The 22,076-nt window shown below is 49.1% G+C and overlaps 6 protein-coding genes across 6 annotated transcripts; 4 read left to right on the top strand and 2 right to left on the bottom strand.

The window, feature by feature from the left end:
- Positions 1 to 416: 416 nt before the first annotated feature.
- Positions 417 to 2,974, top strand: L3040_008716 (uncharacterized protein; the record flags this gene model as incomplete). The annotated part of the gene is made up of 2 exons (XM_007290851.2): positions 417 to 435; positions 543 to 2,974. The coding sequence occupies 2 exons, from the start codon at positions 417 to 419 to the stop codon at positions 2,972 to 2,974; spliced, it is 2,451 nt and encodes an 816-aa protein (XP_007290913.2).
- Positions 2,975 to 3,821: 847 nt separating this feature from the next.
- L3040_008715 (uncharacterized protein) lies at positions 3,822 to 5,256 on the top strand (the record flags this gene model as incomplete). Its single annotated transcript, XM_007290852.2, has 4 exons — positions 3,822 to 4,028; positions 4,097 to 4,228; positions 4,325 to 4,455; positions 4,536 to 5,256. The coding sequence occupies 4 exons, from the start codon at positions 3,822 to 3,824 to the stop codon at positions 5,254 to 5,256; spliced, it is 1,191 nt and encodes a 396-aa protein (XP_007290914.2).
- A 1,226-nt stretch (positions 5,257 to 6,482) lies between these two features.
- L3040_008714 (uncharacterized protein) lies at positions 6,483 to 8,628 on the bottom strand (the record flags this gene model as incomplete). Its single annotated transcript, XM_007290853.1, has 2 exons — positions 6,483 to 8,288; positions 8,341 to 8,628. The coding sequence occupies 2 exons, from the start codon at positions 8,626 to 8,628 to the stop codon at positions 6,483 to 6,485; spliced, it is 2,094 nt and encodes a 697-aa protein (XP_007290915.1).
- A 434-nt stretch (positions 8,629 to 9,062) lies between these two features.
- L3040_008713 (uncharacterized protein) lies at positions 9,063 to 11,914 on the top strand (the record flags this gene model as incomplete). The annotated part of the gene is made up of 3 exons (XM_007290854.1): positions 9,063 to 9,757; positions 9,806 to 10,526; positions 10,577 to 11,914. 3 exons carry the CDS (start codon positions 9,063 to 9,065, stop codon positions 11,912 to 11,914), a joined length of 2,754 nt encoding a protein of 917 aa, XP_007290916.1.
- An 893-nt stretch (positions 11,915 to 12,807) lies between these two features.
- Positions 12,808 to 13,358, top strand: L3040_008712 (mitochondrial 37S ribosomal protein uS17m; the record flags this gene model as incomplete). The annotated part of the gene is made up of 2 exons (XM_007290855.1): positions 12,808 to 12,936; positions 13,077 to 13,358. 2 exons carry the CDS (start codon positions 12,808 to 12,810, stop codon positions 13,356 to 13,358), a joined length of 411 nt encoding a protein of 136 aa, XP_007290917.1.
- A 467-nt stretch (positions 13,359 to 13,825) lies between these two features.
- On the bottom strand, positions 13,826 to 16,587 carry L3040_008711 (uncharacterized protein; the record flags this gene model as incomplete). The annotated part of the gene is made up of 4 exons (XM_066157168.1): positions 13,826 to 14,046; positions 14,099 to 15,790; positions 15,962 to 16,382; positions 16,498 to 16,587. The coding sequence occupies 4 exons, from the start codon at positions 16,585 to 16,587 to the stop codon at positions 13,826 to 13,828; spliced, it is 2,424 nt and encodes an 807-aa protein (XP_066010427.1).
- Positions 16,588 to 22,076: the final 5,489 nt, after the last annotated feature.

Below are 22,076 nucleotides of genomic sequence, written 5' to 3'. Positions count from 1 at the left end.
AACCAATTTAACGAATATGCGAGTGGCAAAGGAGACGACAGGATCTGAATGAAGGACGACAAAGTACCGAGAGACATTTGACGAAAGAACAAGAAAAAAGAGCACGTGCCAAGAGCCACGCCGCATGCTGCCTTTGAAAGCACACGTGAGTCCCTCAGCCACTTTGTGGCTGGCACCAGCCTATTTCTACCTGGGTCCCCGGTCAGCAAAATCATGGCAACCCCTCCAAGGCAAGATTTCGACCGATGTCTGGCAACAAGCAGAGCCAGACCCAGATCTCCACACTCCTCACCTCTTCTTCCTACCTTACACCGCACAACTATTTGTAAACTCCCGAATATCTAGAGAAGAGGATCTTCGTGTCAGAAAATCAGACCCATCTCCTTTCCTTCTACTGCGTCCGCCAATTTAGAATCATGTTTGTTCTCAGGAATGGTAAGTCTAAGTCCATCCATCACCACCTCAATCCCTCCGAGCGCGCCCAGAAAGTGCAGCCACGACTGCGTTCACTTCACACACACGAGTGCTGATTCCTTCCGCAGTGGGGAAGTTGATCTTCGGTGACACTTCGAAGGAATCTCTGATCGAACTACCTCAAGGACAGCTTTATCTCGTCCGCCCACTCTCTCCGAAGGGCTATTCTGAGCTCATCTTCAAGGACGCCGCGGCGAGAATTCGACGCACCAACCAGGAATTTCAGTACCAGCTGGTGGTCCAGCGCGCATACGAGGAAGGTGAGGAGGAGCTTGGAGACGACGAGGACGCGGAGGAAACCGAGATCGCAGCTCTCGGTGCCGAGCGAGACGAGAAGACCTTTCTGCTTGACGAAGGGCTACATTTCAGATCTGAGATCCGAGAGGGTGGGGAGAAGGTTCTAGCTTGGCGAGACTTGAGTGGCGACGCCGGTGACCTCTACGAATTTGTTTGTGACCGCTCGATTGGCACCCACGAAGTCGAGACTTTCGAAATCACTGCCGCCAAGTGTCAATACGAGCGAAAGCATAGAAAGAGCCATAATACTGCGACAGTCGAGGATCTTGCGGCGTTCACTTTTGAGAGCGAGGAGCCTATCCCGAGCGCGAGCCCCACACACAGCTCTCCAGTCAACACGATGCCACCACCTCCGAGAAACACTGCCAACTCGGCGCTGAAGCGGGAGAAGCGGGAAAGCACTCCCTCGAAGTCCTCTCGACAGGTCGCACTCAAGGAGGAAGGTCCCACGGCTGCACCAGCCGTCGCTGATCACCCAGAGGCGCTGTCGATTCTGGCGGAAGAACCAGCCGAACTCCATTTGTTCGACTTTGTATCCGGTGCATTCATTCTGCAGGATCCAAAAGTCAAGGCTACAGTATCAGAGGTCGGTAAGTGGAGATACTGGCTCCAAATCGAGAGCGACGACAGAGACTGGCTCGGGCAGGAAGTGATTGCGGATATTAACCCAGTTTTCAATTTCGATTACCTTTCCTTCATTTTCAACGCCTATACCCCGACTGGTGATGCCTACTCATGGCTGCTAAGATTTAAGGATCAGGAGATGGAGACGAGGTTCCAAGAGGGTTTGATGCAAGCCTTGTGGGAACAACTGAACGAGATAAAATGGAACAAAAGCAAGGATGAGGAGCGTGACTACGTCCTTGAAGCTTTCCAAGATCTTGCTATGGACGATGTTCCCGAAGAGGAGGACGAAGAGGACGAAGAGGAGGAAGAGGAGCCCGAAGCTGAAGATGATGGCCAGCAAAGCGAGCACTACGACAGCGATGAAGAGGACGACGACGTGGTCACTAGAGACGATGACGGGAATGTCAACTCGCAGCTGGCAGTGGGCTACAAGCACGATCGGTCGTTTGTGGTTCGTGGATCCAAGATTGGTGTATTCAAGCATACCCCGAATAACAATCTTGAGTTCTCCACGAACATTTCAAAGGTCGAGACACCAAATGGAAAGCTCTTCAGTCCTAAGAAGGTCATGCTTCACGCCGAGGATACAAACATGATTCTTCAAAATGAGGGCGACCCCAACTCGCTCTACCGAATGGACCTAGAGTACGGCAAGATCGTTGACGAATGGAAGATTCACGATGATATTCCAGTCAATACATTTGCTCCCGAGAACAAGTTTGCTCAGATGACTGGCGAGCAGACTTTCCTCGGTCTGTCACGAAACGCGCTCTACCGGATCGATCCTCGTCTTGCCGGCAACAAGCTTGTCGACACAGAGCTCAAGCAATACGTCTCGAAGAACGAATTTTCTGCTGCCGCTACTACCGAGAAGGGCTACATTGCCGTTGCCAGTAACAAGGGTGATATTCGCATGTTTGACCGTCTCGGCATCAATGCCAAGACGCACATTCCTGCTCTCGGAGAACCCATCATCGGCCTGGATGTCAGCGCTGATGGTCGGTGGGTCTTGGCTACTTGCCGCACATACCTTCTGCTCATTGATGCCATGCAGAAGGAGGGCAAGAACGAAGGCAAGCTTGGATTCGAGAAGTCCTTCGGCAAGGATTCGAAGCCGCAACCTCGTCGTCTGGGTCTCACCCCATCCCACGTTGCACAATTCCAGCACGAGACTGGAGCAGCTCTCTCCTTCACGCCGGCAAAGTTCAACGCGGGAGAAGGCTTGTCGGAGACATCAATCATCACTGCTACCGGCCCATTCATTGTCACTTGGAACTTGAAGAAAGTGCTGCGCGGCAGCAAGGACCCGTACAGCATCAAGCGATACGCCGAAGAGGTCAAGGCAGACAACTTCAAATACGGCAGTGACAAGAACGTCATCGTCGCCTTGCCCAACGAAGTCAATATGGTGGCCAAGCAGTCCTTCAAGAAGCCTACCAGAGAAAGTATTGCGACTCCTGTTCGCATTGGTGGTGGTAGTTTTGGCGGTCGACGAAGTGAGGGAGGTCGCCTCAGCACGAGAGACAGTGGGAGATATAAGCTCGGCAAGGACGATGTGGTCGACTCTCCTTATTAATATGGGGGCTTCTTTTCTTGTGATGATTTTACCACCGGGGGGATAAGGAGAGGAGGGGGAGGGGGTGGCGGGCGTTTTGGGGTTTCCGTTTGGGTGGCATGGCGGGATTTCTGCTTCGGCTCGGAGCTCTTTCAGTGCAGCTGGACTCGACAGCTTCGAAGCACTTCCATATATTTAGGCGAAATACCAATCAATACCCACACTTTCTCTTCTATTCCTGGTGGGTGTGGTGTTTTTGTGGTGTGGTGATGGTGGTGTCGCACGATCACGGTCACGGGATCATCTAACCACGATGCCAAGTCTGGTGCAGGTACCAAGCAATGCCCAGGAGCACTACGGACTTGGCAATATCAGACTTGGGAACTGCTTAGATCGTGATTGATATCGTGTATCGTTATCGTTTTGACCATCACTGACCATGTCCTACAACAGTTGCTTGCACATTGTCTGTCTAACTTCGGCGTTTGCATCCCGGTTTTTTCTTCTTCCTCTTAGAATGCGTGCAATTTCCTGCTTTCCTGTTTCGCGCCGCAGTGACGTATGCAGTTCGGTGTGCCATATATATCATTCTAGAGTTCGAGTGAATATCATCTTTAAAGAGGGGGCTGCCTCGCCATTCTGCAATTCTCACCTCTGCTCGTCAATATTCACTACTGGCTATTCTTCGGGTGAAAATTCCATTTTCCGTTCTCGATAAGGACGTCGGCGTCATTCTATTTCCTTCCGCCTCGACCACCTGCTTCTTTCCTTCAACAAGCCGACAACCACAACATCAACAGTAACAACATCAGCAGTAACAACCCCAACAATCAAGAAAACTTCTAGATCATCAAGGAAGCAAACAAACATGAACTTCTTCAAGCGCCGTCAACGCGACCCCGCTGAGGGAGGCAATACGAGCACGACGACGGCGTCTGCTGCGGTTGCTACCAGCGAGAAGACAAGAGGTCCCGTGGTCATGAGCATGAGCAAGCGGCCGACGTTTGGACAATGGTTGAAGGTCACTTGGCTGGATATCTTTACAATGGCTGCTATGGGCATGATTGGTCTTGGTGTATGTTTCCTTTCAAATTTCCCGCGGGATCGAAGGGGGGGATGTTCGCTAATGAAAGAAATACATAGGTCTATACTGCCCACCCGGCGCCGTCGAGATCGTTCCCCGTGGTCTTCCAGGATGGTGAGATTGTTTACCCGCAGTTTGCGTATCCCTTGCGAAAGGAGATCGTGCCAATTTGGGCTGCTGCTCTACTTGCTGTACGTATCCATATCCCTTTCGGCCTGTGGTTTCCTAGGCTATTCCTGTAATACCTATGTGTACGAGAGCCCTATTAACTAACTGTACCACTCAAGGCCTTGGTCCCCATCTTCTTCTTCCTGGTCATGCAAATCCGCATTCGATCTTTCTGGGATGTCAACAATGCCACCATCGGTCTCCTCTACTCACTGATCACTGCTGCCGTCTTCCAAGTCTTGCTAAAGTGGTACGCATACCCCTTCTGCCACTACTACTATACATACCCTTCCCACCACGCTGAATGAAATATGTTGCTGACTCTCACAGGTTGATCGGTGGTCTCCGTCCCCACTTCCTCGCAGTCTGCAAGCCCAACATCACCCTCGTCGACCAAGAAACCGGCAATGGATTCCGCCAGATCATGTACGACCGCACCATCTGCACAGGCGATGAATCCGAAATCGACGACTCCCTGGAATCCTTCCCCTCCGGTCACTCCACCGCCGCCTTCGCTGGTTTCGTCTTCCTCTACCTGTACCTCAACGCCAAACTCAAGGTCTGGTCCAACTACCACCCCGCCATGTGGAAGCTCATCGCCACCTACGCTCCCATCCTCGGCGCTACCTTGATTGCAGGCGCGCTGACAATTGATGAGTATCACAACTGGTACGACTGCGTTGCGGGTGCGATTATCGGCACGGTCATGGCTTTCAGCGCGTATAGGATGGTGTATGCGAGCATCTGGGACTGGCGCACCAACCACATCCCACTCAACCGCACTGTCCCCTTCCCAGGAGCTGGTACGGGCAAAGTTGATCTGGAGCATGCTATGTTCACGCGTCAGGCAGGCTGGGGATACGCTGATGACATGCACGGCGGTATGCAGCAATCATATGATGGGCACGTCATGGGCCACGGCATGGGCCACGGCAACGGTGCTGACATGGTCTCTTCTCCTCCTCTCGCTCGCACTAAAAGCGGCCTGGAGCGTAAGCCGGTTCCTGCTCCCGCGGGCCATCCCGTTCCTGGGCCGGAGAACATGGTCTAGCTGCTTATTCCGAGCTATCCTTTGATTTTGCTTTCGCTTTTACCTTTGAGTATCAGTGAAATTTGCGTGCGCGGGATTGGAATTTGCCACGATGGGGAAATTCAATGATCTTTGTGTTGCATAGGCATAGGCATGGGAATCGGTATGCGGATGGTGGATAATGGGCGGATTGCTTTCATTTCAGTGAGGATAAACTGGCGTAACGGAGTCTAGCCATACCCTTGGTATTGGTAGTCAACGAATACACAAAAGCTTTGTCTTCACTCGCTTACTCACCCACTTACTCACTCACTCACTCACTCACTCACTCACTCACTCGCTGGCTCATCATCATCATCTTTGAACTCGTTACTGTGCTTTGTTTTCGTGATATGCCTACCTAGATACGTACTCTCTGGTTTAGCTTATACGTTGCCTATTTGGGAAAGACAAAGACAGATAGATACCCACTGTCGAAGGACGGAGACATAGCATGATAGATGCGCGAATTACTCAAGCATCCCCTCATCCCCCCTCTCTCTCTTCCTTCTCCCGCATTCTTCTTCCTTCATTGTTGAGGGGGAAAGAAAGAAAAGGGAAGGAGAGAATATCAACTACCTCATCGCCCTCGCCAGCATTCCAGTTTCTCCTCTCCTCTCAACAGCCCTCCCTCTCTCTCTTCTACTCTCCTCTCCTCCCCTCCCCTCTCCTCTCTTCTATTCACTCCCCCACGCCTCTCTCTCTTCTCCTTCTATAAATCCCGCCAGCTACCCATTTCCACTCATTTCATTTCCATCTTCACCACCTTTTCAAGCTACAGACAGTTACCCTAGAAAAGATGACTGAATGACTGAATGAATGAACGAGGCAGGGAGGCAGGGCAACTAACTAACTCCCCAACAACGCCAACGCCAACGCCAACGCCATAGCTAGCTTGCCTGTCCCTGCTAAGGAGACCTTTGACGAACCATATGACGGACTAGGATATAGCATATATACACTGTGGAATACTTTTCAAGCCCTCTTATCTTTTCTCGAGAAAAGGGATTGCATTGCATTGGATTGTGGCATGATAACCCCACACAGCCGGAGACAGGTAACTCCAACTCCACCCCCCCCCCCACACCCACCCAATATTTCATGAAGAATAATTTGGTCAGGTTTGCATGCATGCATGCAACATTATCATCAACTAATTGATATCAATTATTATATCAATACTATTAGGAGCTACGAAACCCTCCTCGCTACGAAAGCAACACCCGAATCTCCCCACTGGTCCTCGGAAACAAGACTCGGAGCGGCTCTCCCTCGCCTTCCAGATCCTCCTCCCAAAGCTCATCAGCCCGGCTCATCATCTCTTCCACCTTCTCGAAATCATCGCAGAACCTCTCGGCTGCCTTTTCGGTGATCTCTGTTACTAAGACGCTACTCTGCAGCATCTTCAGATTCTCCGTCGCGTCCATAAGCGCCGAGGGCAGGAAGTCGTCCAAAATTTGACTCGCTTGGGTCAAATTGGGTGCGTGAAAGGGTGGAAGGGTACGGAGAGATTCCAGGTCGGTTTTAGAGGTAGGAGAGAGCGGTTCGATGGCGGATATGAGGGCTGAAAGGGCGGAGGAGGTGAGGAGGAAGTTGTATTGGTAGACTACAAGTGTTGCGCTGTGCTCTTGGATTTTTGCCTCGATCTCGGCGACTTGGGACGTGGTGAAGTCGAAGGGGGCGAGGATGTTGCGGGCTAGGAGGAGGCAGTTTATATAGAAGGTGGCGCCTGACGGGGCTGGGAGTGAGTTCGCTATTCTCTCGGCTGCGCTCATGAATGGTGTGAAAGCTTCGGTGAGAATAGGGCGAAAGTCTGCTTCTCGGCTGTCGGGCGAGGTGAAGGATGCCTCGTAGGTTTTCATTATGGCAGTCAATTGCTTAAGACCTTCTTGGAGGAAGTCTGGTGGGTGAAGGTTTGATGGGGCTATTTGGACTTCGCTTTGAAGACTGGCGACGTGATCGCGCATTAGGATACGGAATTGCTTCAGAGCGGACTCTTCGAGTGTGACCAGCGACTCCAGGAGGATAGAGTCTCCGCCGAGAAGTTTGGAGAACGTGACTCGGTAGAAATTGAGTAAATTGGCGATTTTATAGGCAGTGATGGTTTCTTCGTGGCTTTGGATTACTTGGCCAACTCGTTGGCGGAGGACTCGTGCCACACCAGTGACGTCCCGATCGACCAAGCCGTTCAAGGCCTTAAGGCCGTCGAATGAGCTGTCTCCTTCTTCTTCTTCTTCTTCGGTGTACTTGGTCCAAGGCTCGCTGTCTCGACCTGCCTGAATACCTTTGGCGATTTCATCGCCGTCTGAGATGAAGAGAACCTCTAACGCTTCTCTTTCGCTGACAGTAGCGGAATGCGTCCATGCTAGCATGTCTCCGACGTAGCGGAGAGGGTCGTGAGCAGCAAGCTCGATAGGTTTTACGGATGAATCCGGCTCGCCGTTCACGGATGAGCCGGTCAATGCCGTATAAAAAGAGTCCGAGAGAATGTTCTCCCGAGCTTCAGCAAAAAAGTCGAGGCAATTCTGGAACAAGGATGGTCGCTCCGCTAGCACCCTCAAAGCCCTCCGTATCGACGAGCTGATTTGAGGATTTTCCAAGTTGAGAGACTTGAACTCTCGTTGAATCCATCTATACAGCTTTTGAAAAGCACCATTCATGTTTTTGGAAACTTGTTCCATAATCTCGAGGCCCAATCGTTGGTTTTCTGTACCAAGTAGGATCTCACAGTCGTTTTGAATCTTTTTCGCCCTTGCCAGATTATAGAAGAACTTGTCGTTGACAGGCTCAGCGCTAGATGTGAGCGTGGCAACATCATCATCAGACATGATAAAATGTGTATTGAAAGCTTTCAGGAGCTCTTGCTTCGACTCGACTTGTGCTTTCTGCTTCATAAGCTCGGAAGCTTCTTCAAGTACAGGGGCGGTCTCTTGATGAGCTGCTGATATGTGACGCTTCATCTCCTCACATCCCTGATTGAGACTTGCTATCGTAAGACCAATGCGCTTGAGTTGCTTGTTTAATTGTCAATGAGCAGCACATCAACCTTCCTGGGGAGCAATGTACCTCGGCCACGTGACTAAATTCCTTGATAATGTCGCCATTGCTCTCGATAACCTCCTTTTGTACATCGAGTCTGAGCTGACGGCGAGTCTCCGCATTATTTTCAACATTGCGTTTGTCCAACAGAGCAAGAGCGTCTCTGATATCCGTATCCGCGTACGATGCCGAAAGGACAGAAGTGACTTTTGATGCTAGAGGATTACTTCGTTGTTGGACGGCCGCGGGGGAAGTAGGCTCAAGCCCGTCAGTCGGACCTGAATGTTTCCGATTCAGAGAATAGTCGGCGGCCATGTTGAATGCAATGCAACCAAATCATTTGATGCTATTCCGACGGAGTGCCACTCGCCAATTCCTAGCCTCTCAATCGCATATCAGAGACTAAGGCCAAAAGCGTCCTAAGGCGAGGCTGAGAGATCGGCTCGGCTCGGCAAAGTGTTTAGCAGGGAAGGCAATCATTCGTCCTGACTTATGACCTGCCCAGATGACTCTCGAGATCACCACAACAACAAGGCATAAAAAAGTCAACTTCCTGTACATTTGAATAGATTCATTACCCGGATTCAAATGCACATTTACTTGCTATCTGCTCGCGTGGTTGTCCACGACGACGTCGACTCTTGGCTACCTATCGCAGTTGACGCCCAGCACTTCTCCCCCTCCCGAACCTGCTCAAAGGGAAGGAATAGACCTTGAACGCTAAACTCCTCACAACTTTCGCCAGGAATATGATGACCTCGAATCTGCTCTCACGACTCCTGCCAACGAATACTACCGGTCGGTCTATCTACGACGATCTGCGGGCCCATGATGAGGAGTCCGACTTGGAGGAGCAGGCGGGGTTGGCTCTCGACGAAGAGAATCTTCGATTTCTCGATGACGAGCTGGGAAATGTAGATGCCTTTGGGGAAGCAAGTCATATTACCACTGCATCCACTGCATTCCCTCCTGGGCAACCACAAACGAGACCACATGGAGGCGGCAAGATCTCAAGAGACAAGTCACAAAACAGATGGATGGCACAATCACCCAGACTGTTGGAGGAAGATGGAGACGACGATGTTCCTGCTTCTTTGTTGATCGAAGGCCACGACCTTCCACCGAAACATACCCCAACAAAACCCCGGCCAAGGCAAGGAAAGGCTCCAAAGAGCAGTCCTGCTGTGCCGGGACCGTCGAATAGAGAGACTCGTGCTCATTGGGAGGCTGCGCAGGCACAGCAACGATTACATAGAGAGGAAGATATTTCTCCTGGATTACGAGTGCCCCCTCGGTCCCGTTTCGGACTTCTTAGTGGGGAGGAGAAGGCCTTGTGGAGATGGTCCAATGTCACTAATCTCGATGTTTTTATAGAGGACGTTTATGGATACTACGTTGGAGCAGGAATCTGGTGTATACTGCTTGAGAAGGCTTTGAACTTGGCGTAAGCTTCGCCGGGACATGGATCTATGGAATGACTAACAAAAAGTAGTCAAATTACCTTTGTTGCGGTCTTCACAACATTCCTGACCCAGTGTATCGAGTACTCGGCGGTACCACATAGCAAGAAATTGACTCAGGTACTGGTACCACAGTGCACCAAGAAAATTTCAGGGATGCCCAATGTAGCAATTTGGTTGTTCACGTTGCACATTCTATGGAGGGTCTATCTGCTTCTAGCCGATATTCCCCGCCTAATGCACATGCGAGACTTTTTCGTCCACCTCCTCAAAGTTCCCGATGGAGACATGCAGACCATCTCATGGCAAGACGTCGTGGCGCGGCTTATGGCCTTGAGGGATGCGAGTCCTGTCCTAACCGAGAAAATATCTCCCAAGGCTCGGAAGTATTTGGGAAGTCAATCTAAGCAGAGATTAGATGCGCACGATATTGCGAATCGGCTCATGCGAAAGGAGAACTACCTGATTGCCATGTTCAACAAGGACATCCTGGACTTGACACTACCATTCCCCTTTTTACAAGGTCGACAGCTTTTCTCAAGGGCCTTATTATGGAATTTGGATTGGTGTGTCATGGGGCTTGTGTTCAATGATGCCGGTCAAGTCCGGCAATTGGTATTGAAGGACGCCAAACGACGAGAGTTGAGTGACGCTCTGCGTGGGCGATTTCTTTTCGCTGGGTTCATGAACGTCCTGTTCGCACCAGTAATTGTGATCTATCTCATGATCGTGTACTTCCTGAAGTATTTTAATGTAAGAATGCCCGTGGTGGCACCTCATAAAAATATGCTGACCGGTCCCAGGAATACAAGAAAGATCCGTCCGCTATAGGATCTCGCCAGTACACGCCCCTCGCCGAATGGAAATTCCGAGAGTTCAACGAATTGAACCACCTTTTCCACAAAAGAGTCAATATGTCGTACCCATTTGCATCCCGATACCTCGACCAATTCCCAAAGGTCAAAATGGTACAATTCGCCAGGTTCATGTCTTTTATCGCGGGAGCGATAGTATCTGTACTTGCTGTGGCCACTCTGTGGGATCCAGAGTCATTCCTCAGCTTCGACCTCACCTCGGAGAGGACTGTACTGTTCTACCTGACAGTCTTCGGTGGTATCTGGGCTACTATGAACGGCATGATCCCCGAAGAAAACCTCGTATTCGAGCCGGAGTATGCACTGAGACAAGTGATTGAGTACACCCATTACATGCCAACTCAGTGGCAGAACCGACTCCACAGCGATGAAGTGAAGAGAGAATTCGCAACACTCTACCAAATGAAGATTATGATCTTTGTTGAAGAGATTCTCAGCATCATTGTCACGCCTTTCATCCTCTGGTTTAGCTTGCCGAAATGCAGCGACCAGATCATCGATTTCTTCCGAGAGTTCACTATCCACGTTGATGGTGTCGGATATGTTTGCTCATTTGCCGTCTTCGACTTCAAGAAGGGTGATGGGAGAAAACCCTTGCATGGAGGCGGGAATTCCGACGTCAGAGACGAATATTACTCGACCAAGCACGGCAAGATGGCCATGTCTTATTATGGATTCCTGGACAATTACCTGCTCAACCCAAAGACTGCCGTCCAGGGCCATGTCCCCCCTGCAATACGTCATCACCACCGCCCACCGTCTTTCCCAGGACTCATGTCTCCGACACTGGCAGCTGAGATGCAGAACTCGCGTATCGGACGGAGCGAAAAACGACCGAGCAGTAGTCGAGTTCCGGGCGGTCTCCCACAATCTGCCCGCACTTCAAGATTCGCCTCGATAGCAGCTCAAGCCTCACCAATGCAATCTATCCTTCTCGATCCCCACCATCAGCCTTCTGGCTCAGGATTCGGCGGTAAAAGCATTAGACGCGGAAGCTCCCGATCTCGCTACCAAGTCCGGCAAAATATCGCCGAAGAGCCCATCCAAGACGAAGATGACGAAGCAGGCATTGTTCATGAGGGACTTGGCTCGGGCAAATCCTACGAAGGTCACCTTGGAGCATCGCGATGGGAAACTTCGCCGACTCGCACACCGGCTAATGAGCCACTGGACGATGAAGCGGAGCCACCGGGTGGAGGGGGCGTTTTGGGGCTGTTATACCAGTTTCAAAAGGCACAAACGGGTGGGCCGGGCGTTAATATTTGATGGTCCTGATTGATTAGGCCCGCTGGATCAGCTACGCATACTAGGGAGTTCTGGCGGCATTTAGCTGCGAGCGGGCGTATATAATATCAGTGACTATTTTGAGCCTGGAGTGATGGTATGGCAGGGCAACGGAGTTTCGGCGGCATTTCTAGAGTTAGTATTATGATGGAAGTATGTTAAGAAAACACTGTCACATCGAGTGGAAATTCAGCAAATTTTTCTACTAGCCAGCTTGGTTGACGTAAAGTCGCGCGTTGGGCGGAAATTTGTTGCTGGTAAGCTCTGGAAGGGAATAAACGCAACAGAACGCTGGGGTACGAAGTGCATGCCGCGTTGGTCTGGGTAAGGTGTACGGCACTGGCATCGTTCCAAGCGTGGCAACGTGAGTGGCAGACATTTTGCATCTCAAGGGCGTTAGCCCAAGTCTATGCCATCTGATGGAGATTATGTATTCGCTGGGAATCCTGTTTTTAAGACCCTGAAGGGCGAAAGAACAAAAAACATGTTGCAGGATCTCGACCTGTATTGTGCGAGAATATGGGAATACCGTTTAGAAATAAGTAGTTTGGAATGAAAAAGAGGTCAAGTATTGGATAAGAGCAGATTAAGACTGATTATTATGGTGCTCACCCGCCCGCCTCCCACGACCCTCCAAAAAGGGGTTTATTTTATTTTATTTTCGGCTAGGAAAAGAGAAAGTCGACACTACGAAGTAAAGTCTACCCCTTTCAGCAGTTCCATTAGTCATAAACAGTCACATGATACTTCGAATATAGCGGAGCGGATCATCTCTCGGCTCCGCTCAAATTCACGATCCATCGATCAACACCATCATTCAAGCGAGAGAAAGTCGCATTTCACTCACCATATCCCTCAACCTGCGACTAGCGAAAATGTCAACGCCGAAGGTCGTCGCCTCTGCGACCCGCCAGATCAACGGCGTCGTCGTATCCGCAGGCCTGATGCAGAAGACAGTCAAGGCGAGAGTCGGCGTGCAAAAGTGGAATAATGTTATCAAGAAGGTATTTATTCACCTACTACCTACTTACTCACCTAACTCCTTCCACCCCCACCCCACCCCCTCTCTACTCAAAACCCAGGAGGAATGGGTTGATGGATGGACAAGCCCAGCTAAAGAGAAACCGCCGCGCGCCCTCCCTAGAAATTCAACCACTCCGAGAACCTGCTCGTCCACGACCCGGCCTCCTCCCTGCGCGTCGGCGACGTCATCTCCATCTCGCCCGGCTGGCGGTACAGCAAGCGCGTGCACCATGTCGTGAACAGCATCGTTGCGCCCTTCGGCGACCCGATCGAGAGCCGGCCCGCCGTGCCGACGCTGGAGGAGAGGATCCGCGCCGTGGAGGCGAAGCGGGAGAAGAAGGCGGCGAGGAGGAGGGAGAAGCGCGAGCAGGCGAAGACTGGGGAGGGGCGGGCTGTTGCGTAAGGGAATAGGAAGGGGGAATGTTATGGGCAGGATGAGGACTGGGGAGGAGGGTGTGAGGTTGCCTGTGTGAAAGGAACAGGCGATGAGATTTGGCATAGCGAGGAGATGCTGGAAGGGAAAGAAGAAATACTGGTGGAGAGGTGCAAATATCCATGCAGCGTGGCGCGGCGTTCAGGTCCGATTTGGGATTGTATCAGTACATTGTACTCGGATGAAGGGTAGAAGCTTGTATTCCACAGCGTCTAATGTACAAACACACCCTGCGAAATAGGGGAAATTGTACTAACATAAGCACTGTTCCCGAGTTGAAAGATATCACTGCTCACAGTTACGCCTCACCATCTATCCTTTCCTCCATCCGCCTAACCAAAAGCAACGCTTGTCCCCAGACCATCTTCCAAACCACAATTCATTCAGACATAACATATTGTAACACCATGCAGAAAAATAGTTTACCTGACCTGCTCTTAACCACCTCGCTCGCCGAACTCCCTTGCCCAGTCCTCAAATTCTTTAAGGCCCTGTTTACTGACACTAGGTCGAATGTTGACCAGACTGGCTTCGAAGTCCTCGAACTGGATGGGCCGAATTTGGTCCATTGACATGTGGAGAAGAGCTTCGCCGAGTGAACGTAAAGGTCCCATGGCAGCGTCTTTAGCTAAGGCTGTAATGTCAGAGCCTGAGAAACCTGTGGAGTGTGTAAGTGCGGTGCAGGTGCAAGTGAGATCCTCGAGACATACCATCAGTCAATCCAACAAGCTTTTGGATATCATCTTCCTTCAAGCCATGTTTTTGGTGTCCTAGTAATGTTCGTAGCTGCGTTGCTCTCGTCTCATCCTCCGGTAATGGAATGTACTGTCGCCTGACGAATCTTCTCCTCGCTGCTTCATCGATAGCCCACGGAAGGTTAGTAGCAGCCAGCACAAGTACACGACTTGCATCGCCTCTTTCCTTCTCGCGCTCGCTCTGTTCTCGGCCTGCAGCTGCTCGTTGAAGATCACTCCACTGGATCAAGAACTCCGTCTTGATTCGTCTCGTGGCTTCATGCTCGCCCGATCCCGATCGTGCAGACAGCAAAGAGTCGATTTCGTCCACGAAAATAATGCTTGGCGCCAAAGCTTTCGCCAGCGAGAACAATGCCCGAACAAGCTTCTCTGACTCCCCCAGATACTTGCTTGTCAAACTACTCGCTGAAATCGAGAAAAATGTCGATTTTGACTCGGTTGCAACTGCTCTTGCCAGCATGGTCTTACCTGTTCCTGGCGGGCCAAATAGAAGCATACCACGAGCTGGCTCGCGGAGACCCATAAATAGATCTGGTCGAAGGAAAGGGTAGACGACAGCTTCCTTCAACGCCTTCTTGGCAATACTCAGACCAGCTACATCGTCCCAATGAACTTCGTCACCTTGAACCACGATTTCATTGAAAATTTGCTTTGCAGCTCCTTCGTCTACTCCTTTTGGTAGATTCTTCATGATTTGCTGCACTTTGATCTCCCAGGCGCTCTTCACCAGATCGGCTTGCGCTTCGGAATCGTCGGAGGTTGGAGTTATAGGGTCGGCGAGTATCCCACTCTCTTTTTGCTTCGGCTTCAGCTTCTTCTTGGGCTCGGACTTGACTGTGTCCTCATCGATGCTTTGAGACGAGGTATCGTCATCGATAGTCTGCTTACCATCTCTTCTCTGCAACCTTCTCGCAGCATCCTTTTCCTGAAATCGGTCACGATGCCGAGGTGAAGAAGTGTTTGCCGGGACTGGTTTTCTCGCCACTCTGCTAGAGGAAATATTCTCCTCTCCCTTCTGCTTGGCTGCGGCTGGCTTCCGTCTCAAGGGTAGCTCGGTGTCCGCGGCGCTTTTCCTAGCACTTGTTTCAGGATATTCTTTAAGATATGTAGGGTATGATGAAGGCTCAAGCTTAGACGAGCTCCTGGAACGGGTTGGTGGCGGGGGCGGGGTTTTCTTCGTTCTCGATAAGCCTGCGTCAACAAGGGTAGGGGAGGGAGGATCGAGATCTATCGAGTCCTTCAAACTTCCGGAAACAGCATCTGGCTGGCCAGGGTCAGTAGGTGGGAAGGGATACGCATTCGATCGACCTGAAGAGCCATGAATCTCGCCCTTTCCACACAGCGAATCAGGTGGACTTGAGCCTCGGGGATGGCCTGGATGAGAGTGTGTGTCTGGGACCAGAGTCCGCGTCTTGCTGTCGTAGCGAACGTTCTTCACAGGCATAGATTCGCTAGCACTATCCTTACGCCCAGCTTCTGAGAGTGTCGTTGAGCTCTTATCAGCTTCATTCTCCAAGCTGCGTCCAAGCCGGTCTTTCCCCAGTGATTGCCACGCCAATGAAGCAGCCTGATTGGTGACAGCGCTGTCTTTCCTGGATGTAGAGGTCCTCGGAGACCTGTAGCTGGGTTTGCGACCAGCTCTGTCCCCTGATCGTAGAGTATGAAGCATAGTTCTTTGTTTTTCGGGACTTGGACTTCTAGATGTCTGTTTCATCGGGTGTGCAAAAGTAGACGAGAACGATGGCGTAATGGACCTCGACGAAGAGGATGACGCCAGGTTCGATGATAATGACCTTGACGGCCCATATGAAGGCCTACTTCCAACCACAGCACGCTCCGAGCTGTTCTTCGCTATCCCCGCAGGTCGTTGTGGTAGCGAAGGGAGTGCTGGTCGCGAGAGATCTAGATAGTTCGCAGCAGGAACGGTGCCATTCCCAATGAACCCCTTCTCGCCGTTATCCACGTCGGAGCCTTGTCTCGATATCTTGGACAAGGTCTTGGGCGCTTTTCCATTTGTCGCCTCGGTCTCACCTTCGGCCTTTTCCTCTCGTGATTGCTTCAAGGCCTCCAGCAGGTCCACCCGTTCCTTGCACTGCATCTCCATATCCCGCAGACTATCCTTCAGCGCTTTCTCCGTCTCTGATCGTGGTATGTAGCCTGCTGGAACGCGGTAGGCATTGTGGTAGTATATTTGGTCCAGGGCTGATCGCCATGATCGTAATGCTTCTACTTCATTGCCCTGTATTACCCCTCCGTCAGCGTTGTGTCCTTGGACAAAAAAAATACTCCATCCGCATCCTCCCAAGCAAGTCCCCAACTGCCCAACGGGATATGGACGAGGATATATATCATACCAGTCCCTCGAAATACACGGCAGTGGAGCAGATCAGATAGCACTCATCGTACGTCTTCTGCAGCGACGATGAGGTTTTGTTTCGCATCATGGCGGCACTTTTGGAAAAGCTCCCTTTGTCGGATCATGAATATTGCTCGGTGTAGATGTTATCGATTTTTGAGTCCTCTGCCGTGTGGTTTCGAGATCATGTACCTGCTGGGAGGTCCTGGTTCTGGATTGCAGGTTTGATTGGTGTTGTTGACAAGACGAGTTTGAGTGTGTGTTGGGCCGGCAGTGACGTCGTTTTGGATCTCGACTCTCTAACCCAGCCCCACCAGTGAATCCTTATTTCAGTGAAAATATGGGGTCTCTCGAGGGTCTATAGATCTGATTTTCATTCTCGTCTTTAATTCATTATTCAAACAGATTTTTATCTTTCAACACTGCTCAATCTTGATAATTTCTCTTCCAGAGTCGATATGAGGGTGCCGAGCCAGTATCAGAGGAGAGGGACTGTACCTTATGACTGCACCTCGTGGCGACAACGACTAAACAGAGCAACTCTCACGCTGCAGCCCAGCGTCAGACGTTCGCTGCGATGCGTAGTCATACTACGCGGACACAGGCTGTGTTTTGCTTGTCTCTTGAGACTCAATATTCATGTGCAGTACTGTCAAGTGATTAAATGACCCCTCAGGTCAGATACTGTGGGAATGAGGGGATCGGAGTTAAGGACTCGATCGGGGATAAGGGTGGCCCGTGCTTGGCACGTGCACCTTTGCTATAGCAACCACATGGTGGCCCGTGCACCCATGCACCTAACTACATGTAACTGTACCTCGCAGCTAGAATAGCTTCCTCCCCCAGAGACTTAACAACACCACGAATGCAACCACTTGCCATTCGTACCGAGTCTCACGTGTGCACCCTATTGTGTAACCAACACTGATCAGTGGTTAAATTCACATTTAACCACAGATGAGCTAGGTACAGAAAAGAAAAAGTAGTTTTTGCCTCCCTAAAGGTATTAACTACGCTATAGGCAACCGTTAGTTCTTAACAAGTCTAGCGGAAACCCAATACAATTGGCAGTACTATCACCAGTTGTAGCGTCCATCACGCAACCACTACCGCTAATATAGCGGATGATAGAAACAGAAATCCCCCCCCTCACGAATTCGAAGACCCCCCCCCTTCCCCTCTTTCAGAGAAATCCGTTCGACCTCCAGCAGATAGCTTCGAGGAACTCGAATGGACTCTCCGAAGCAAATTCAAAGTCGACCGAGAAGTATAAGAAGCTGATAATTTCGACCCCACTGATAAGACCAAATGGACCCAAGGTTGCGTTCACTCGTATATCATCCGAGCCCTCGATATATTTAAGGATGATTATCGCTACGCTATAAGTGACAATTTGTAAGAGACATACTAGAGCTTTTTTAAAAGATGGACTGAACTATTGTTCAAGCTAAGTCACATCACAATCCTAAGATACTTATACAATCACCTTTTCGTCTACTACGTGTGGATGAAAGATCCAAGAAGTGGTGTAAGCTATGCTTCAGCCCTTGCTAAACTACTTCACAGATCGACATTTCTCGTATTTCCACCTCACGAAAAAGCAAGACGAGAAAAGCGACTTAGTTTAATAACATACAGACCTACCGTCAAACCTCCACCCTCACCTTTACCATCTCTTACACCTCTCACACCGATATAACCTACACGACCACCCCTCCTACCGATACACCCTCAACTGTATCGACCCCCACCCCTACCCCCGAATGATATACAATTCGATATACTATTCAATAAGCAACCTTATCAACAGCAAAGACAATAGGAGTTCACCCTTGACCTTCGATTGCCTCGTGACCCTCGACTACCCCTTGACCCTCGACTACAACCTTTACTACCGATTCATCCGACTCGACCCTTACCCAACCCATTGGTTTATCGATAACCTTACGTACCACTCATCTTCGAACACCGCGAACTTTAAGGACGAGGAGCAAATGGAAGAGGTGGAGGCGGAGGTGATGATGGTAGAAGCAACTATACGGAAGACTCTTACCGTAAAGATAACTACAAAAGAGGTGGAGGAGGCGGTAGAGAAGAAGGTAGAAGAGGAAGTGAAAGAGGAGGTGGAAGAGGAGGTGGTAAAGGAGGCGGAGGTAGCAATAAAAGAGACCCTGACTAATCAGCTAGAAGAGGCTAGAGACTAAACCCAGCGCAGCTGATTAACGGACTCAGTAAGATGTATAGACATAAGAAGGAGCTCAAATATAATAAAGGAATGTAAGATATACTCTTCGTAAAGCTAAAGAAGTTCTATAGCTTGTGCGAAACATACGACATCCTTCTTGCCTTATACGTTAAAGCTTTCCTTATCATGCTTACCGGAGCAGCAGACGCTTACTATATCGATCAAATAGCTAGCAGAAGCTACTCTTTCGAAGCTATAACACACCTTATAGCCTAACACTTCGAAACCGATGAGAACCGAAAGCACTACATGAGCTTATAAAGAACTACTACATTCGCTAGTATCATTGCAGATAAAGAGAACATCGAGAAGACTCGACTAGAGTGCTTAAAGATTACGATAAAGCTTTTAAAAAGCTGTCAGCAAAGCCTTACACTCGAATACCAGACCGATAACGTATTGCGCGATCAACTTATTAGCGCCTGCAATAGAGTCGAGGAATGCAGACTAGCAATGTTCAACCCAGCTAATACATACGAAAGAGTTGCTGTTCAATTACGATTAGCAATCGATATTATTCAAAGAGAGCGCCAAATACTCGAATACACAGCTCCTCCTACTATGTACTATGCTTCTAACGACCATAATTGCGATACTAATTGCAATCACGAGACCTATTACACCGATCGAAACTATAAAGGATCAGGTAGGAGCTATAACCGTGGCTCAAGAGGCTACAATCGCGGTAATAAAGGCAAAGATAAGAACAGAGGTTTTGCACGTAGAAAAGGGAATAGAGGCTTCCGCGGAGGTAGAAAGCCTAAAGTATGCTTCATCTGCGGCAAACCCGACTGCTGGTCTACAAAACACTCCTCCGAAGAACGAAAACGCTCTTACGACGAGTACAAGAAAGGCGCTACGTACCACACCACTCAACCAGTGACCTTGGTTTATTTTGCAAGCTTCTTAGCGGACTACGAAAGAGTAAAGGGTATTGCAGACGAAGAAAATCACCAAGATCAAGCAACATACGCTACTGAAAATTATCAGTACGACGAATACGATCACGGTGACCGCAACTACTTCACTCAAACCTTTCTTACCGAGGCTGGAGAAGTGATAGGCGCCGAGACTATTGCAATTTTGCAAAAACGCTCAGCTTACTACGCTTTCATCACCTTAGACGCTATGAACCCTTCAATTGAGGAAGATGAGACCGTTCCACTAGAGACTTACATTTCACACTCCCGGTATTCAGCTTACCGATTCCAAAGCTTCCTTCTCGATTCGAGAGCTGCAAGTAAGTCTTTTGCAAGAGAAGCATAAGTAAGAGCTCTTTAGCACCACTTGCCTGAATTACAAGTGATTACTACTCAAGGAAGTACTATCAGCTTCAGCGAGACCCCGGCTATTATCAAAGGAACCGTAGAAGTATAAACACCAATTAGCAAGATTGTTTTTCATGTAATCAATATTAACACCCTTTTCTTAATTTGTCTGAAAGACATAGATTCTCTTAGCGTGTATTTTGACAATCTAAGAAACCTGCTTATGCAAGGCCATAATAGCGTGCCAGTTGTTAGAAAATAAGGCTACCCATTCTTACTGCTTAGTCAGCAAGAAACTATTATATGCTACCTTACCGAAAGAGAATTGCGTCAAATTTATCGCCGCTAAAAACACCTCTTAGTATAGCGTTTTGCTACCACCCTTAAAGCTGCCGGTGAAGAGTTTGAAACCGACATCCTCGAGAAGATTATCAAATACTATGCGCAGTATCAATTACATAAACAAGCCTTTCGCAGATTTAAAATCTCTTTAAAAGATAAGTATGAATTCAATTATTCGATTATTATTGATATCATATATATTGACGGGGACCTCGTATTACATATCGTGGATTCAGCTATAAGCTACGGTTCTAAAGGATTCCTTAAGAATATGACTGCAAAACACGTGTAAGATACAGTACGTTACTATTGGATCGATACATACTTAAGCCCTTTAAATGTAATCGTAATAGACGCTAGAACTAACTTAAGCTCTTAAGAGTTCAAACAATAAGCAAATTCGATGAATACTAAGATCAAGGTAGTCTTAGTCGAAGCTTATAATAGCGTCGGAAAAGTAGAACGCTATTATGGCCCTCTCCGAAGAATATACAATATTCTAAAAGAGGAACTAGCAAGTGAAAGAGTTGACAAGCACATAGTACTTCAAATAGCTTTCAAAGCTATTAACGATACAGCCGGCCCCGGAGGTATTGTCCTTACATTGCTCGTATACGGCGCATACCCACGCCTTTCTAAGACAGATTCTTTAGCACTATCTATAACAAAGAGACGAGAAGCCTTTCGAGCTGCAATCAAAGAGATTCGTCGACTACAAGCTGAGAGAAAAGTCAAGGACGCCTTAGCAATGCGAAATGGACTAAATACCTTAGAAACCTTCAACCTCTCCTTGCAATCAAACGTCAGAGTCTATAAAGAGGTAAAAGGTAAACCAGGCAAAGGCGAATGGACCGGACCGCACAAGCTAATTGCACGTGAAAACGAGACTTGCAAAGTACTCGTAAACGACCGAATTAGCGAATTCCGTTCAGTAGTTGTCAAACCGTATTATAAAACACCTTCAGATACGCTAAACCTCGAAGAATCCTTGCCACCGAACCGGTCAACTGAAGCTGAACTACTACCGGTCCAGTTTACAAGACAACTTACTACTTTAGCTATTAGGATTGGATCACGCTCGCGCAAACCGAAAGGCAATTTAGCAGTTCGCTACAGCCCTCGTCACCTTTTTGCAAGTATAAAAGAGTTCAAAGATTTTGACGAGCAATTTCTTAATTACGAAAGTGATGTTATTATAGTATTCCTTACTCATAAAGAAAAGGCTGATGTTGCGCTCTTTACGAAGCTCAGAAACGAAAGAGTTATTACTACGCCCGGCGAGCAATTCGTAGAATCACGCTTCCAAGAGCTAAAGGGCTTAATAGAAAAGGAGGTATTTGAGGTTGTAGAATACAACCTTGCGGTCCACGGAACAAGCCGCATATTCAACTCTCGAATGGTCGATAAGGTCAAAAGCAAGAATACCCCCGAACTATACGAAAAATCACGCCTTGTTATTCAAGCTTAGGGCGACGAAGGCAAGTATGATATTCTCACTCAATCCCCGACTATTCAGCGCAATAGCCAGCGTTTGATGATTTCCTTAGCCCTATTCTTAGAATCCTTCAATCAAGCAACAGTTTCTTTGCGAAATATTACTTAAGCCTACGTATCGAGCCAGCGCTACCTCGAGCGTATGATCTTGGCGTATTTGCCTAAGGACCTCCAACACCTATACCCTCCGGGCTACATCCTACTGATTCGTAGACCTTTATACAGGAT

This window comes from Drepanopeziza brunnea (genome assembly GCF_022702325.1).
Source record: "Drepanopeziza brunnea f. sp. 'multigermtubi' strain 214-2 chromosome Unknown ctg16, whole genome shotgun sequence".
NCBI classification, from domain to species: domain Eukaryota; kingdom Fungi; phylum Ascomycota; class Leotiomycetes; order Helotiales; family Drepanopezizaceae; genus Drepanopeziza; species Drepanopeziza brunnea.
Note: the sequence above shows the minus strand (reverse complement) of the source record. Positions and strands in the feature narration are given on the sequence as shown.